The following is an 18,457-nucleotide window of genomic DNA, read 5'->3' as shown; positions in this document are numbered from 1 at the left end:
CCTCCTCTCTCTCTCTCTCTTTCTCTCTCTCTCCCTTCCTCTCTCTTTCTCTCTCTCTCCCTTCCTCTCTCTCTCTCTCTCTCTTCCCTCTCGCCCCCTCTCTCTGTCTCTCTCTCTCTCTCTCTCTCCCTCTCTCTCTCTCTCTCTTTCTCTCTCTCTCTTCCTCTCTCTTCTCTCTCTCTCTCTCTCTCTTCCCTCTCTCTCTCCTCTCTTTCTCTCTCTCTCCCTTCCTCTCTCTTTCTCTCTCTCTCCCTCCTCTCTCTCTCTCTCTCTCTCTCTCTCTCTCTCTCTCTCTCTCCCTTCCTCTCTCTCTCTCTCCCTTCCTCTCTCTCTCTCCCTCTCTCTCTCTCTCCCGTTTTGGAAAGGGCCAACCCATCTCTTCCTGAAGGTGGCAGTGACTCTCTGTGAAGGCGTGGACATTTTATTGCCAAACAGATGGAGCGGCGGGCGTCCGGCGTCCCCGGGTGCCCAGGAGGGCGGACAATGGGAGGCCCAGCCCCGCAGAGTGGCGCTCACCTGGGCCCGGGCGCTGGGCAGCCTGGCCCTGAGGCCCCGTGGCCCTGGCCGGCCGCTCACCGGGGTCATGGAGGACCCGGCGCCGGGGAAGGAGGGGGCGGCGGCTGTCAGGTGTCGGCCGCGTCTTCATGTCATCCGTCAGCGTGAGCTCCCTGTCATCCCGGCTCAGCCTCAGCCCGCGCTCTCATCGTGTTCATTATCTCGGCTCCGACCGGCCCTCCCCCCGCGCCCCATCCAGTAAATGCATCTCGCTGCGACTCTCAGGCCCGATTATGAATCGATGATCATGCGGTGTAAGAGAGATAGATGGCTTTGAGTTCCATCTTGTCTTCCCTAATTGTAAAATATTAGTTACATTACACTGTGTCTTTTGATTAATGGAACTTATTTGGAGTAGCCTATCTGAGCCCTCCCCCTCCTAAAGTCCTCCACTGACTTTTGAGAATTGAGTGATTTCACTTAAAGCAGACAAATAGGCCCTTCAGCCGAGATAGTGAGGCTGCGGGGCCGCGGGGCTGTGGGCAGGCTGGGCGCCGTGTGCTCAGGAGGCAGCACAGGGCCGGCCAGCGCGGGGCCCGCACAGCCTGGTGGCGACCGCGTTCCCTCCTTCCGTCCTCCCCCTTTTCGGCAAACCTCGCCCATCTTGCTGACTTGCAAAACAGGATGTGAAACCAAATTGAATTAAAACGAAATAAATCGCAGGTTCCCACATTCCCAAGTCCAGCCAGTCAGATCCTGAGGGGACGCAGCTCAGCTCTCGCCGCGCGGGCTCCGTGCTCCGGGCCCGGGACTGGGTGTCGGGCGCACCCTGCCACCCCCGTCTGACCCGGGGAGACGTCCGTCCTTTCACGCAGAGGGGGCCCCGTTGGGCACCATTGAACACGTCTGTGGAGAAAGTCCATGCTGTGCCTCAATTCTTTGTTGTGGGCAATCACCATTTCAGGGCAAAGTCAGGAATGCGGTCACTGGCACCTACCAGCTCCGTTAGGAAGGGCTGCTTATTTGTGGGGTGCACAGTGCCTGGGTCTCCAGGAACTGAGAAGGGTGACTTTGTAAACAACCCCCCCCCTCGAAAAAGGAGCAAGGACTGGGGACCCCAGGATGCATGGACGGGCAGCCCCAGCCCCACCTGCTGAGATGCCTGCCACGCCCGCCTGCCAGGCCCGCCGCCGCTCGGGTCTGCTCAGTGGGATACGCGCAGTGCCTACTCCGACTTCGGATTTCCCGTTTACGTGTATTTGCGTGATTCCCGGAGACACGGACGGTGCAGCGCTTCCTGGGCACCTGCTTTCTCCCTGCGTGTCCTCAGGGCAGAAGACGGATTTTACTACGGGTGCAGGAAGCCCGGAATGTTTTACTTTATTTTTTAAAGACCACGGCCCTGTGCCTGCGGCTGCGGGAGAGGCGAAGGCAGGAGCACACCCGCCTGGGTCTGAAGCTCATGCTGAAGGTCTGATGCCGGGAAACAGGGAGACAGCGATGGAGGCTGAGCCGCCTCCCGCCGCATGCCTGCCCCTCCGTGCAGGTGTGGGGAGCCAAGCTCACTTGGGCGCTGCCTGAGTGGCTCAGGTCCCCCTGCCCCCCAGCCGAGAGCCGGGCTTTATTTATCTTGTGTTCCTGTGGGGTTGGAGTCCTCGCTGTGGGGGAGTGTGTGCCTGAGGGTCTTTGTTCTGGGCGCCAGGGGACCCTTTGAAATGTCAGCTGCGTGGGGATGGCGGCGTCTAATAAATGTCCTGGGGCTTGAGGTGCGCGCTCTGCTCCCAGCGTCAGCCGGAGAGCGCCGGCACGTTCTCACTGTGGCGTGTGGGCGCACGGGGACCGCTCTGGGCACCCCGTCAGTCCCACGGCTCGGCTGGCCTGTGTCTGTGACAGACGTAATACCGACGGTGCAGTGAACGCTGCAGCAAAAGGCAGCCAGGCCCGTGGGTCAGGCGCGCTCACTCGGGACGCATTTACCTGCGACAGGCTCAGCCCCACTCAGCCGATGGGCTCGGTGTGGTGTTTCATGGAAGGGAAGTGGGTGCCTGAGAGGGGACGGCGGTGCCTCGGAGGCTCTCGCCCAGGGGAGCCCTGCGTTGGGACCCTCAGCCCACGTGGCATCCCCTCCTGGGGGCGGGCGGGAGGCTGGCACTGAACCTACCGGGCGGCCTCTGCGGGCAGCAGCGTAGGCAGTGGGCACGCTCACCCCCGGCCGGCTCTGTGCTGGCCTCAGGGTCTGCGTCCGCGGCCTGGGCCTGGCCCCTCTCTGAGCAGCGTGGCCCTCGCTCGGCCCCGGGGCAGGTGAGGAAAGGAGGCTTCGGCCCCCAGGTGCCCGGCAGGTGCTGGGCCAGAGCCGCCGCCTCCGCCTCGGGCCTGACTGAGTTCCGGGGAAGGTTGGGCTTTGCCTCCTGGGCCCGGGCACAGCGGAGAACAGGTGGGAAGAGCGGAGGCGGCGCCGTGTCTGGGTGCCGGGCTGGTGACACGACAAACCTACGCGGTGGCAGAACCGCTTTGCCTCCGGGACCGGCGGCGTCCCGGGTCCCTCCTGTGCCCTCCATGCCGGCGCGGGCAGCTGCGCTGCTCAGTCACCTGGTCCCTCTCCCGCGGATGTGGCCATGGTTGGCACGACGTGGGTGTCGGACAGGAAATAAAAATTAGGATATTTCCTCGGACAGCAAAGCCGCCAGGGGCCCGGGAAGTGACCAGCAGGACCTGGGGCACCAGCCGCCGGCGCCTTCCCGGGCCGCTTCCCAGGGTCACGTGTGCGGAAGCGCTCAGCCAATCCCGGCCGCGGGCCCTTCCTGGGCCACTTCCCAGGGTCACGTGTGCGGAAGCGCTCAGCCAATCCCGGCCGCGGGCCCTTCCTGGGCCACTTCCCAGGGTCACGTGTGCGGAAGCGCTCAGCCAATCACAGGGCGCGGCTCACGCGGCAGAGACGAGGGTGACAGGTGGTGAGAAGAAAAGGGAATAACGGGCTCTGACTCGGGGCTGGGGGGGGCACGTGGGGCGCTGGACTCGGGAGCGTGCAGATTCCCGCGGGGCCGCCATGGGCACGTGTATCTTGAAAACATAAACATCCGGTGGTTTGAATGCGAGTGAGACTCCCCTCCCCCCTCCCCCACCCCCCAAATTTCAGCCAGGCTGTGTGTAAACGGGGCCTAATTGACAGCAGGTTGGGGCGTCTGGAAAACGGGGGAAGGCGGGGGGGACCTCTTGAGACCTCCCCCAAATCCGGGTTTGTTTCCTGGTCGCCTGCTGGGGGCAGGGCTTGGCCAGGGGCGGGGGGGGGGGGGGTGTGTGGACCAGCAGCCCTGACACCAGGCCTGTATTGGAGGGGCTCTGCGTGGCCCAGGCCGCCGTGGGGGGGTGGGGGGGACGGGCGTGGGGTGGGCCCTGGCTCTGGGGAGGACGCCCCAGGAAAGAGAGGGAGTCTCTGGAAGCTGGGAGGCGGTGAACTTGACACGCAGCCTCGTTCCGTTCAGCCCTCGCCCTCTCTGCGCAGCCGCGAGGTCTATTGTGAGACGCGGGAAAGAAAGGCTTGCATGGCCTCTTGTTAATAATCATGGACAGTAGCCCATGGGCCTCCTGGGCACTAAAGGGGGCTCCAGGCTCCTCCTCAGGCAGGGACGTGGGGGGCTCTGGGGGTTGAGAGAGGAGGGGTCGGGGCAGAGCAGCTGGCTTGAGCTGGTCACCCTTCAGGGCACCCTGTCTGCGCCTGGCTCTTCCCACCTGTGACGGGAGGACCTGCCCCGACGCCGTGCCTTCCCCGGCGGGACCCGCGGTCCAGGCTCGGAACCGCCCAGAGCATCCGACAGAAAATGCTCCCGCAACAAACAAAACCGTATTCAGTGCTGTTGGCGGATGGTTGGTCTTCCTTTTCCTTCCATTTCAGTAAATCATTTTCAACGGAATTTTGTAGCTTGAGTGAAGATTCTGGCTAATTATCATGAGTAGCTTATGCCCAGGGGGTCAGTGAGGCAGTCCCTATCTGTCTGAGCAAGAAAAGGTGGGGGAACATGTTTCTTTGGAGCAGGGGGGCTGGGGCCGGGGAGCGAGCCCCGTCTGTGTTGTCGAAACGCCTCCCACAAAATTCAGAGCAAAAGCCAGCAACCAGCTGAGCAGCCTGCTGGACAGAGGTCGGTCAGGACTCTCCTATTGAGAGTGGGGTCTGCTCAGGGGACCCCTCCCCCCTGTCCCCTCCCCTCCCCTCCCAGACACAGGGAGAGGGCCCGAGCCAGGCATCCTGGCCACCAGTTGTCCCAAAGGTCTAGTGGGGAGCCAGCCAGCGCCCCCGCCCCCCGCCCGCATCCCAGGCCGCAGGGGATAGGCCGATCCGGATAATAAAAGTCTCCCTGTCCCCCAGACATTCTTCAACTGTTAGCAATCAGTTTGGGGGTGTGGGCGAGGGGGTGGGAGATACCGAAGGACATCAAAGGGGGTCTCCCTGCGGCCTCGGCTCGGCTTCCGGCTCCGTCATTTGGGGAGGGCGGGCGCTGAGTAATTTGCGAGGCTCCCGGCAAGCAGGTTATTGTTGGCGGACAGATGGCGCGGGCGCTTTACGGCCCTCCTTCTGCGGGTCCTCGTACGCGGGTGATGCGCAGTCTGAGCCTTTGTGTTCTTGCTGAAATCTCTAATCTGAAACAGGCCATCGAGCACAGAGGCAGGGCTCAGAGCATCCTCCGTCCTCCAAACGGGGGGGGGGGGGGCGGGGGGGGAGGGGGCGAGCAGAAATCCCAGCGCCCTGTGAGGCCCCCGTGTGCAGAGAACACAGAGGTTACTAGGGGATGAGAAGTGGGCGAAGGGAAGGGACCCCGACGCAGAGGCAGAGGGACGGCGGCCTCCGGGCTGCCTGGCATCGCCCCACCTGCCCCTGGAGAGGGCCTTTGCCTCCGCAGGCAGCACCTGGGGGCCGGGAGGGCTCTTAGCTGAGGCTGCCCTACCCCGCCTGCCCCTGGGAGTTCCATCCCGTGGATATCCGGGAAGGAAGCGGACAGCCGAGCCGTCCCCTCTGTCTCCTCCGGTTTCTCTCTGACTCCGAGGATAGAATTGCTGTTTGTAAGCATCTGAAAGTCATCAGAGGCCCTGCGGTCTGTCAGGTGCCGACGCAGGAAACTGCTGAAACCGGGTGGTGCTTGCACCGAGGGCCGGGAACGTGTCATGTGCTGATGAGCGGTTATAATAATATATGAGCAAATCACAAGCATTCTGCAAATTAATCAAATCTCCCCTCCCCCGCCCCGGGGAGCGTGGCTTTGCAGGCAGACTGGGTGCAGCAGCCTCGCTCACAGATGGCCGCGCTGGCATCAGATGGAATTTATATAACAGCCATTCTGACTTCCTGCCAAAGTAGCAGCGAACACACCAGGGAGATTGTCGAAGGCGAGTCATGTGGTTTTGCTGAGGTTGTTGTGGGAAGTTGAAGGGGGAAATCTCAAAGGCTCCTCTTTGCCGTGACTGTGTCTGCCCGGAGGGCCGGGCTCGGAGCGCCAGGCCGCCCCAGGCGGATCCGCCGAGACGTCTCCTGCGGCAGCTGCTGGGGTGGTGGCCGTGGGTGGCCCCGGGCGAGGTCCAGCGGGAGAGGGTTGGGAGAGGGTCGCGGGGGCAGCGGCCCGACAAGCTGAGGTCAGCGGGGCGGCTCCTCCCCGAGGCCCGGCCGCCTCCCCTGCCCCGGCTTTCCCCTTTTCTCTAAGTGCTGTGCTCAATGAGATCAAAGGCCCTCACCGACTCACAGGCGGCTCCCTTTCCAAGGCCTCTGTGTTTGTTCAGGCAGCTGACCGCGAGGGCGCTGCTGATTAAACGGATCCTCTTAGGTTCGCAGCTCCCAGACCTGGGTGTGTGTGTGTGTCCCTGGCATGTGGCTGCCTGTCCCCGGTCCCCCAAGGCATCCCTGGGCTTCTGACCCGCTCCCCCCACCGGCCCCCACGTCCCTCTCCCTGTGGAATTGCGTCTGGTGGGGGTGAAGGGGCCCAGGGCTGGCACTTTGGGGAGCGTGGCACCCAGGTGACCTGCAGGCTGCGCTCTGTACGAGGCCCTGAGGTGGGGCGTGGGTGTGGGTGTGGGTGTGGGTGTGGGTGACTAGAGGGACGGGTGGACTAGAGGGAGCAGGGCTGCTCCTCACTGCAGCCCAGCCGATGCCTGCCCGCCCAGAAAGGGAGAGAAGAAAGGGAAGACGGGGTGGCTTTTCCTCCGTGCCTCCCTCCGCGATGCCACGGCTCCGCTCTGCCGCCTCTGTCTTATTTGTTTCTGGCACTTGACGGCGTCTGAGGCTCCTGGCGAGGCCGCAAGGCGAGACATTTACGCTTTACCCCGCTTTGCTCTGAGTCCTGTCGCTCTCGGGCCCAGCGTGCTGCGTGGGCGGAAGAAAAGCCGCTACCGAAGCCTTGGTTCCGTGTGGTAAGCATCGGTCGGTCCCGTGTCCCTTTCTGCGGACAGTCCCTGCAGGCCCTTTATGAGGGCAGATGTGTGTGTCCCCATCACATGTAAACTCACATTCATACTAATAGTAGCACAGAATGTGCGGGCGTGACCAGGCCCCGCCACGCGGGCTTGGTGGCGTGTCCGGCAGCCGGAGGAGCCCCGCGGCCACACGAGCCCCCCCGACAGCGCTGGCGTGTTGGGGCAGGCCCGCTGGGATTCAGCCACATGGAACTTCGGGCACCTTGGAAGTGACCTTTCTATTTGGCGCAGATTTAGATTCACGCGAACGTGCGTGGATCGCGAGAGCGTCCCCACAGCTCACCCGTTCTCCTCTGTTACCACATCTGACATTGGCAGGATGATCCGAACAACCAATGGCCCAGCATCAGTGCGTTACTATGAAGTAAAGCCCGTGTTTGATCCGGATTTCTCATGTCTCCCGCGGCTGCTCTCGGCTGTGTCGGCAGACCATCCTCAGTTGGGGTTTCCCGTGTCAGACTTGGGGTGTGGGCTGGGGGGGGGAGTGCCACAGAGGTAACGCGCCTTCTCGTCACCTGAAATCCGGCCCTGCTGTCCCCTGACCTGGTCACCTGCCGGCCAGGAGTCTGCGCTGTGCGGTTCCACCCCCCCTCCCCCCCCCCCGTCCCCGAGGGATGCTGGGAGGGGCGGCCACGCAGCTCGCGTGGGGGAGGGGCGTCGGGCCTCACCTCGGGGGGCATTTATATAGATTTTGTCCACGCAGACAGTCTGGGGCCACTTCTCTCCCTTCCCCACGTATTTACCGATTCATTTCTGTAGCTACGCCACGTGACTGGGATGGATTTTATACATTGGGTTATATAATTCAAGACAATGTCGTTTACTCTCTTCCTCTGGCCACGGGGGCCTGTCCCCCCTGCCCCCCATCATCTGTGGGTTTGGAGCAGTTTCGTGCTGTCTGGCCCAGGGGCACCAGGGCCGTCCTGCGAGGTTCCTGCCCCAGGCCTGGCACCGGCCGCGCCTCCGGGGGGCCTGGCCCTGCTCGGAGCCTGCTGTGAGCACCGCTCTGGGCTCTGCCTGGGCCTTGTGGGTTCTCCTGCCACGTGTGCCCAGCGTCTTTTTTTTTTTTTTTTTAAAACAGAACATGATGATATCTAATACACAAGTTTGATACAACCTAACGGTAAAACACCAGAGGAAAATGGTAACAAAAAACATGGTATTTCATTTGCAGTGCGTGAGAAATGGTTAACATCTCCAGTCGTAAACAAGCTCTTAAAAACCGGTAACAGAGACACTGTCATAATGCAAGGAAACTGGAGAAAATGAAATGAAAAAATGCGGGTGATGATTAAGCGCGGAGCACGCACGGCGACGCGGCCGAGCAGCGGCGAGGAGGAATTTCTCTGCGTGTCGGCGAGCAGAGTGCAGACACCGACACCCAGTGCCGCTCAGCGTGGGGCAGCGCCTGCAGCTCGGACGCTCAGAAACCCCCGGAGGCCGGTTCCCGAGACGCAGAGCCTCCGTAGAGGTTAAGCTGGACCTGAGTTCCTCCTGACGTCCTCGCTCCGTGACCACACAGACCAAAGTTCCCTTCCAGGCCCTGGCCGGGGGCTCGTGGCTGGAGCGACGGCCCGCAGACCCGAGGGTCCGGGTTTGATTCCCGGTCAAGGGCATGTGCCTGGGATGCAGGCCTGATCCCGGCCCTGGTTGGGGCGTGTGCGGGAGGCCACTGATGGATGTGTCTCTGTCACATCGATGTTCCTCTCTCTCTCTCTCTCTCTCTCCTCTAAGAATCAATGGGAAAAATATCCCATGAGGATTAACAAAAAATATTCTTTTTGTTCACTTTCAGTGAGTGAAACAGCCGCGGGGTGCTTAGGTTTAACCCAAATCACGGAACATAAAACCCAGAGTCATTCAGAGGCAGGGCCTCCCGAAGCGCGTTAGCACCTTTGATGAGACGGAGGAGTGTTTTTTTGAAAACAGAAATTACGCGCCTGATGAGAGCCATCTTGCCGGTTGGAATTAGGGAAATTAGGGGAGATCTGCATACGCTGCGCGTGCCCGGGAAGCCGCCTGCCGGTGGGAGGGTGCCCCGACTCTTCGCCCCGACCGGCCTGGGGGCCTGGAGGCGGCGGCGGGGGTGCTGGGGCCCAGTTAGCGAGTGGCCCTGGTTGCGGGCACCCCCAGGGCCCTGGTGGGGGCACTGAGCCTCTGCTCTGAGACCGCCAGGTGACCTCCTGGCCAGAACCGGGCCGCGGGCACACCTGACTTTGGACTAGGTCTGGGCCCGGTTCTGGTGTCTGTAAAACAGGACACATCTCACTACCAATGAGAACAGGGGGGCAGCTCCCCGAAATGTGCCCTAGGGACTGAGTGGGCGTCAGGCATTTCCTCGCCCCCCCGGGACGGATGCCCCAGGCAGGGCCCTCCCCGCAGCCCCTCTCCCCTGCCACCCCCCCGCCCCCCCAGAAGAGCCACGTTTCGGGGTCCAGAGCAGAGGAGCCGCGGCTGTAATTAACGGATGGCGCCCCGAGGACAGGCGCCTGCCTCCCGGCAGAGAGCAGGAAGTGAGAAAAACGCCCGCTCCCCACTTTTGTCATAAACAACGGACGCCCTGCTCTCTCCGCACTCGCTTGACCCTCCGCTCCGTATACATATTTATATATTATTCATAGTGGATTAAAAATGGATGCGCTCCTTACCGCGGCGGGACGCGCAGTGACAATACAAATTAACGTATGATGTACTTACTCTCCGCGCCCCGTGACGGGGAGCGCTGATGGCCCGGGAGTGAGAGGTGAGGGCGGGAGGGGGTGGGCCTGGGCGGCGCTGTCGGGCTCTGGCCCTGGACGCACATGGGACCAGGCTGTGGGCTGTCCCCCCTCCCTCCTCCCACGGGGGGTCCCAGCTTCCCAGGGTCCCGAGGGCCTGCCCCCGGCCCCCGGAGCCTCCCTCTGCCTGTGACCTGCTCCACACTCACCTTCACGGGGGGGGACCCACCCCTCCATTCCTCCAAGAACTTTCGCCTACCTCAGTGTGGCCAGACCTTCAAAAGCTCACAGAGGGTGTGTGTGTGTATGTCTGTGTGTATACATGTGTGTGCATGCATGTCTGAGTGTGTATGTGTCTCTGTGTTTATGTGTGTTCATATTTTGTGTTGTGTGCAGTGTTTGTGTGCACGTGTGTTTTATGTACGTGTGTATCTCATAAAACACATTGTGATCATGCTTCTAGGAAGTGCTTGGGAGAGTTCGGGACCTGGGTGTAGCCCCTGGACGTTTGTTGTCAGGTCCAACTGCGGGTTCACTGAGCCTCAGCTTCCTCGTCTGTGCAGTGGGCTGGAAGCTCTCCTTGGCAGAATGGCCCAGAGCTCGAATGTGCTGCTGCGACGGACGTGGGAGGCTGTGACCGTGGGCCTGGCTTCCCCCGGCAGGTGGGGGCCGGGTCGGGGTTCGTCATGACCCCGTGTTGTGGAGGCTCCTCCTCCAAACGCACACGCACATACGCCCACACCCAGTTCCCGTCTCACCGAGCGAACGGGGACCAGCGGGCGCGCCGGGGCCTGGACGGTGGTCAGGGCTGCGCCGGGAGGTCCGGTGGCTCCTCAGAAGGCAGGTGGCACCGCAGGTTCCGGGCATGGAAGTCCCAGGGGGAGCGGAGGGGCACCTGGCGTGTCCGGGGCGGCCAGGCCCAGCCCGGCCGGGTCTGAGGGGCCCTGGGAGCGGAGAGTCCAGCAGGTCGAATGCCTTGACCTGGGACCCTCTGTCTGGGAGGACGAGGGACCGAGCCCTCCTGACGCCCACGGACAGGGAGGCAGCTTCGGGCTCCGCAGGCTCTGGTGGGAGTGAGTTTCCGCTGCAAACGTCGTCCGGGCCCCCGGTTTCTGGGGGACAAGACTGTTGGCGGGTACAGGGGCGTCGGGGAGCGGCTCTCGGGAAAGGGCTGCGCGTGCAGTGAGCACGTTCCCGGGAATTGGGCCCGTCTGTCCTTGTTCGCTTTGTGGGCAGATGGAAGCAGCCGTGGCCGGACGCTCCGGGTGGGACAGCACGTCCACGGCTCCCCAGCCTCGGGGGCCCGGTTGTTCCTTCGCGACTTCCCCAACCAGATGCCACGCGGCTCCCCGAGGGTGGGCTGCGGCGTCTGCTGCGCTCCAGTGCCCAGACATCGAGCGCGAGGGTGAGACCCGGGGACCCGTCTTTGCTCGACTCCGAGCCTTTCCAGAAAAGTGTGGTTTCCAGAGCTGCTCTCCCAGCTCCACCTTCGTTGATGCTGGCCGGTGTTGCCAAATGGTTAGAGCATCAGCCCATAGGACTGGGGGTGGCGGGTTTGATTCCCAGTCAAGGGCACATATCTCGGTCGCAGGCTCAATTTCCGGCCCCAGTCAGGGCAACCGATGGATGTGTCTCTCTTACATCGATGTTTCTCGCTCTGTCTTTCCCTCTCCCTTCCACTCTCTCTAAAAATCAGCGGGAAAATATCCTCAGGTGAGGATCAACCAGAAAGAAAAGAAAAGAAAGAAAAGAATGTCCCCCCACAGACTGAGAGCTAAGAGTGGTTCTTCCATTTCTCAGCGGCTGGAGAAATAACTCAGCAGGAATAACATTTCATTCCACGTGGAGTCATCTGAAACGCAGATTTCCGCACCCACAGTAAATTCTTGAATTTCAGCAACGAGCAGGTGGAAGCCTGGCTCCTCTGTTGTTCTTTCGGTGCAAGCATCGTATCCGTCCAAATATTCACCCTCTAACTTTCTATGAAAAGGGAGTTCCAGGTGTGGGGAGCTTTCTCTCCTGTCACCTGGACAGTCGGCCTTAAACTCTCAGGCGGAGCAGCCCGGCCAGCCTGGCTCAGGGGCTGAGCGTCGACCTAGGAGCCAGGAGGTCACGGTTTGATTCCCGGTCAGGGCACATGCCCGGGTTGCGGGCTCGATCTCCCGTGTGGGGCATGTAGGAGGCAGCCGGTCCATGATTCTCTCTCATCATGGATGTTTCTCTCTCTCTTCCTCTCCCTTCCTCTCTCTGAGATCAATAAAAACGTATCAAAAACAGACAAAACCTCTGGCTGGATAAACAGATCTGTCACACCCCTGCCCATGTTACTCTGATTTGGTGACTTAGTAACTTCTTATTTGTCCAAATAGATGGATTGGTTGCCTTTCTCTCCTTTGCTGTGTGACTTTGGCAAAGTCCTAAGACACACGGTATTGATGACATGGGTGACGGGGCCGTGGGTGACGGGCCGTGGGTGACGGGGCCGTGGGTGACGGGGGCCGTGGGTGACGGGGGCCGTGGGTGACGGGGCCGTGGGTGACAGGGCCGTGGGTGACGGGGACCGTGGGTGACGGGGGCCGTGGGTGACGGGGCCGTGGGTGACGGGGCCGTGGGTGACGGGGACCGTGGGTGACGGGGACCCTAGCCCCGCCGTGGGGCGCGGGGCCTGAGCTGCTGGCTGACTGCCTCTCTCTCCGCAGGTCACCGGCCCTTCCAGTGCCGCTACTGCCCCTACAGTGCCTCTCAGAAGGGGAACCTGAAGACCCACGTGCTCTGCGTGCACCGCATGCCCTTCGACAACAGCCAGTACCCCGACCGCAGGTTCAAGCGCTCCAGGGTTGACTCGGAGGCGGCGGGCATGGACGAGGCGGCGGCGGGGGGCGCGGAGCTGGCGGAGGAGGGTGGCCAGGCCCCCGAGGAGCCAGCCCTGGGCGGCCACCTGGCCCAGGCCTAGGGCTGGCGCCCGGAGGAGAGCGAGCTCGCTGCATCGGGGGGATCACGGCCCCCCCCCCCCAGCCCCCACTAGTGTCTAGGACGTTGGAGAGATTAGAGAGAGATCTATATCTATATTCAAACAGACCGGCCCTCGACCATGGCTGCTAAGCTGTTACCGGCCACAGGGACTTCCCGGCCGCGTCCCTGGGGGAAGGCGGCCTCCCGGGGCCGGGCCCACGCCAGCCCCATCGTCTTTGTCCCCAAACCACGCTCTGCTGGCGGCTGCAAGGCGACGCCATCCCCATGCCCTAGTGTGGCCTGGAAGGCGGGGTCCTTGCTCCTGTCAGAAACGCCCCCAGAACCTGACACCCGCTGTGTCCCTGACCTGGCCCCCCCAGGCGCGCAGGGGGTGCAGGGGTACAGGGGGGCACAGGCGGCATTGGTGCCAGCCGGGCTGGAGTGCGCGGCCCAGAAAATCAATAGGCGGCGAGGCGGCGGTGCAGGAAACCCGAGCCGCCCCCCCCCCCCACCATGGGCCTCACTCAGCGCGTCCAGGTCAAGAAGTGTCTGCGGGCGCCCCCCTCGCCGGTGGGATGAGCAGTTACCCCCCCCCCCTTAAATATATTTTTAGCTCAAACTGCAGGATCAAGGAAAGTGCTTTTTTTTTCTGGTTTGTCTTAATTTTTAATGTTTGGATTCATAAAACAAGGTGGCTAATGAAAGCGGTTTAGGGGAACACTCCGAACATGGCTCAGAAGCAGCAGCCCACCCCGTCCCCTCAGGCGCTGGCAAGTCAGGGCGAGGGTGTCCTCCTGGGAAGACAGGCTTTGATTGTGATTCTAAGGATCGGGCGCGGGGGAACCCCTTCCGCAGGAGCTCGGGTTCAAGCGCGAGTCCAGACGCCCCGCTCCCGGCCGCCGAGGGAGAAAACGGTTTGAGTTAAAATGTCTGTTTTTGTAAAACAAACGTGTTCTCTATTTTTGTAGATTTTAGATTTTTCTACTGATTGGGTACTCCAAATTTATCAAGTTCTTCGCCACTTCGCCGCCCCGAGGGAGACTTTGAGGGCCAATAATAAAACACTTAACTCCTTTAAAACAAACAAAAAAAAAAGGTTTAAGAAAGACTAGTTGAGGGTGATTCTTGAATCTGCTGGGATGGAGAGACGGTTCGGCCTCTCCCGCCCGTCCTGTGAGGGACCCAGAACCGGTGCTGCTGCTTGTGGGGTAGAGAAGCGACGAAGTCACAGCTTCTAAAACAGAATCCTTCGGACTTAAAAAAAGAAATAAATAAAAAAGCCCCTCTTTCCCCGCAGGCTGGGAGCACAGGACAAAACCCAGGGCCTTAAGCACTTCAGCTCTGCCTCCAGCAGTTTACCGGGCACTAAACTGCAATGATGTACATACAGCGCTCGCCCTCCCGAGGCAGGAAGTCGGGGCGCACGCGCCTGGGGGTGTCGCCCCCCGGACGGGCTGCCAGACCGCGAGGCCGCTGCGCACCGGGACCGTCGGGCGCACGGCCAGCTGCTCTCTCGTGTTTTCTAGACTAGTTCTCACTGCCTTACTTAACTCGAGTGGATACATTAATGCAACGGTTTCCATGACCCTAGAGGAAGGACCGCGCTGGTGCCGAGACGTCCGCCCGTAGTGAGCTGTAGGGTTTTAACTGCGCTGCTGTGTTTGGTGACTGTGCCGGTCGCTTGCTTTCTGTGTGTTTGCCCCGCCTTTGGTATCTTAGCAAAGAAAAAAAAAATATCTATATATTAAAAAAAAAAAAAAAGATTAAAAAAAAGTAAAAAGAAAAAAAAAACACAGGAAAAAAATGAGAGCCACATTCCATTTCTAGCACTTTGGGAACTCCGTATCTCGCGTGTCTTCTGAGCATCGTCCGATGCGCCAGGCAATAATAATTCTGTGTGTGACACTGGGAACAGCCCCCGTCGTGGCGTGTGTGTCCATCCCACTTGGTCCCGTGCTGCCACCCCGTCCCCCCGACGCACCAGCGACAGCGCCGGGCTCGCGTGTCACCAGGTCCCGCCGCCCGCGCGTCCGGCTCCCTCCCCGTGACCCCCGTGGTCTGTGATGCTGGTCCTCTCCCGCCCGCACCCGGCGAGGCGCGCTCTCCGGGGAAGTCCGAGATCAGTAGAGTAGAGGGTTTTGTTGCTATGCTTGTAACAAGTAGACACCTTTGTATTTAAAGTCTATTCTTGGTCATTATTTATTATGATAATACATCGGTTGACAGAACTTTATTCTGGTATAGAAAGTATTAAAAGTTGTTTTTTCAGCAATGACTGTTTCCTTTCTGCTGTTAGAATAAACTGTCTTTGAAGTAGTCACGTTCTATCCAGTGTTTTATGCAATAAAACCTCTACCTCTGAAAAAACAACCTCTCTTCCTCGTCCCGTCTGTCTTCCGGGAAGGGGAGGCCTGACGCACAGCTGGGTCGGACGGTGAGACGGGGTCCCATCCCACTGGAAAAGGGAAAAGGGCCCGGCCGTATCCTGGGCACCCGTCCCTGCGCATGGGGGCTTGAGCTGAATGACTCTCTGCAGTATAAGGAGTGTGTGTGAGTACGTGTGCATGTGTTTGCATATATACACATGCATGCATGTGTGTGGGCACGTGTCCATGTGTAGCTGTGTGTACGTGTGCATGCATGCACACCCACGTGCATGCGTGAACTCTGTCTGCGGAAAGGCTGGCAGACACCAGTTTCAATAAGGTAAAACCTTCGGAAAGAAAAGGCTTTTCATGTCACGGAGATTAGATAGGACATGGGAAGCACGGGGATCTGTTTTCCCTCTGACTGGTAAAAGGCGGTGTTTTTAAATGAGTCAGTGAAGGAGGTCTTTTCCCTCCGCATCACCGAGGAGCCTGGCTTCTCCCTCTCCCAGGGCAGAGGCGAGGACGCGCCCGAGGTGCCGCTGGAGCGGAGCCCAGGGCGAGGCTGGCGGAGGGGCTGGCGCGGGCCCCAGGGGCCGGGCGGGGCTGGGCTGGGCGTGTTGTCCTGGGGTTGGTCCTGGGTCCCAGGTGGGTCGGCGTGGCTGCAGCCTTGGGATCTGAGGGCCTGAGACCTGTAGTCGCAGAGGCGCCCCCCTTCACAGGAGCCTGCGAGTCACCCCGCTTCTTTTAAACGTGGGGCCGCTGGACGGGAGCAGGGAATGAACGGAACCTCGCAGTCCTGCTGCCACCAACAGCCCAGGTGAGTCACGGTTCACGGTGAGAGGCGGGGAGCGGCCCCCTCAGGGGAAGAGGCGGACGGAGGGGTCACAACGCCACCGACACGATGGCCCAGGCCCAGAGGCGGCCAAGGGACTCAGAGCATGGGGTGTGGCCGTGAGGGACGGGGGTTCGAATCCTCTCACCACGACCCATCCGAGGTCCGGCTGACGGGTACCATGGCACACGCAGTCACACGCAGTCACCTGCCCGTCCTCGCTGCAGCCCTGGGGACCTGCTGCTCCGTCCCCCGAGGCGGGGGCTGCTCGGACGGGCTTTCTCCTCCTGCCCCCGGAGCTGCCGGGCTGCTGGCACCCAGGGCCGAGGCGGTGCTTGTGCCGAAACGCTCACAGACGTGGCCGCCTGCCGGCTCCTGTGTTTGGGGTGCGCTCTCCTCCCCGCCCCCCACTCCCCCGCCAGCCTGACATCTGCATGAGGCGGTGTATCATGCAGCCCTCCCCTGGCCGACGGCACGCACCATCCCCAGGAAATCAGCCTTAAATACTGTGGTCACTTCTCCAGGCAGAAGGGCCGGCACGTTCCGGGACCCCGAGTGTGTTTCCACGGGGACGGAAGAAAAGGCGCAGCCTCATGCAGGATTAAAGATGTCGCCCGGCCGGGCCTGCTGTCCGTGTAGGGCTGGTGTCGTCCTCCTCTCTTCACCTGTTGAGAGAAAGGGGAGAGACAGAGCGCGGGCTGGAGGGAGTGGGGCGGGGAGGGGGAGGGAGGGGAAGGGCTTATGCGACCAGGGAAATCACAGGCGATGGAAGAGGAGGGGGAAAATTTAAATGATCCCCGACCGAACTGTTTCGCTGTTAATACAGAAATACAGTGTGAGACACATTTAATGGGCTCTATTTTTTATTATACTATGCTGAATAATTAAGTTTGAAGCTAAGTGTCACATGGATTTATCTTTTAATTAAAAAAGCATGGTTCACGCATATTTGAGTGGTAGTCCAAATAAATGCAATATAGGAATTTATGCTTGTTTATCTAGGTGTTAATTACCTGAGATTGTTCCGGATTACTTCTTCTTATAACGGGGCATGGGCTCGTGTCAGAACGAATAAAGCTTGCCCGCGGAGCCTTATCAATTTGCTAAGTCGAGTGCTGGGGTCTGACCTGCGGCGGGGGGTGGGGGGGGCAGGGAAAAACCTGGGGGGCGGTTATGTACACACACAGCCCCCCTTCAACCCACACCAAATAAAACCGTCGTTTTTAGGAAATATTTCTCGGACATAAAGGCATAAATATATCTTTGCTGCTTTACGGCCTCTTGTCCGCGGCTGTTCCTAAGCCGCGTGATTATTTACGCTTCGGGTGATGAGGAGTTGGGCGGGGAGCGGCCGGAAGAGGCTCCAGCCATCCCCCCACCTGAGCCGGCAGCGCCCTGGGCCTGGGAGGGGGGCAGGGGGCCAGGCAGGAAGCCGGGGGTGTGTCTGAAGGGTGTCCGTCTCCCTGCGGCTCCCAGGAAAGGCGGCCAGTGGGAGGGAGAGGGGTCTCCAGGTGGAGGGTGACAGGTCGCGTTTGTAGGTCAAGGACACACAGGGACAGTAGGCCCAGAGCCCCAACGGTTCCCCAACACCTCGGATCGGACCTGGCTTTTTTTTGCTTTTTTTTAGTATAATTTTTATTGACTTCAGAGAGGAAGGGAGAGAGAGAGAGAGAGAGAAACATCCATGATGAGAGAATCACTGATTGGCTGCCTCCTGCACCCCCCCGACTGGGGATCGAGCCCACAACCTGGGCCTGTGCCCTGACCGGGAGTCGAACCCTGGCTCACAGGCTGATGTCAATCATGCAGCCACCGCAGCCGAGAGCCTGGCTGCTTCTTTGTTTAAAAAGTGATCTGTGCGGCTCCAGCCAGGGCCTTGGGAGAAGCGGGAGGTGTGGGTGCCGAGCTGTGGGCTGCGGGCAGGTCTGCATGGTGCACCTTTGCTGGGGGTGGGGGGCGCGTTGCCTGTTCTGCTTCCGCTGGCCTTTCCCACGGGTCCAGGCCCCTGTGCGGCCGTCAGTCACCAGGGAATCCATGAGAAGAGCTGCAGGCCAATGGGTTCACTAGGATCCACGGCCTTTTCTCAGGGCACAGGGGGCGCTGCAGGGGAGCAGGGGCCTCGCTCAGCGGCGCTTCCGTCCAGCTGACCTGGGGGCCGGGGAGCCCCGACAGCAGACCTGCCCCACCTGGGGCTCTGGGCCTGGGAGGCTGCTGTTCCCAGTGTTTCCCCTCCCCGGGTGGGGCCTGGCTGGACGGGACTGGTCACTGACCGTGCACCAGGGGCCCCCGGGGAGCAGGGCTGGCTCCGGGCGGGGGTGGGGCTCCTGTGGCCGTGGGGGCTCCTGTCTTCTGACTCATTTCATTTCGCACCACGTGTCTGGCCTGCGTGTGGCGAGTGCAGGGGGTTGGAGCCCGTGGCCGGGTCAGCGCCTGCCCTCCCCGCCCCCCTGAGCTGGCCACTCTGACGCCTGTGACCCTGGGGTCATCGCCTTGTCCGACTGCCTTTCATGTCTCAGTTTGCTGACGGGTGGTTTGGGGGAGTCCACACAAATCCTTCAGACGTAATTCACGGCGAAGAGGCGCTCCTGGGGGGGTGATGGCGGGAATTAGGCGCTGAGGGTCGGCTGTGCCGGGCC

General features: G+C 60.9%; 1 protein-coding gene across 1 annotated transcript in view; it reads left to right on the top strand.

Annotated features, from left to right (window-relative positions):
• Positions 1-14,964, top strand: part of ZNF536 (zinc finger protein 536) — a 196,228-nt gene extending 181,264 nt beyond the window's left edge. The window contains exon 5 of the mRNA XM_036303531.1: positions 12,368-14,964. Within this exon, the coding sequence (XP_036159424.1) occupies positions 12,368-12,621 (254 nt within the window). The 3' untranslated portion in view covers positions 12,622-14,964. The remainder of the gene's footprint in view (positions 1-12,367) is intronic.
• Positions 14,965-18,457: the final 3,493 nt, after the last annotated feature.

The sequence above is a fragment of the Myotis myotis genome, unplaced genomic scaffold (genome assembly GCF_014108235.1).
Source record: "Myotis myotis isolate mMyoMyo1 unplaced genomic scaffold, mMyoMyo1.p scaffold_m19_p_37, whole genome shotgun sequence".
Lineage (NCBI taxonomy): Eukaryota > Metazoa > Chordata > Mammalia > Chiroptera > Vespertilionidae > Myotis > Myotis myotis.
This window is presented reverse-complemented; position numbering and strand designations above follow the sequence as displayed.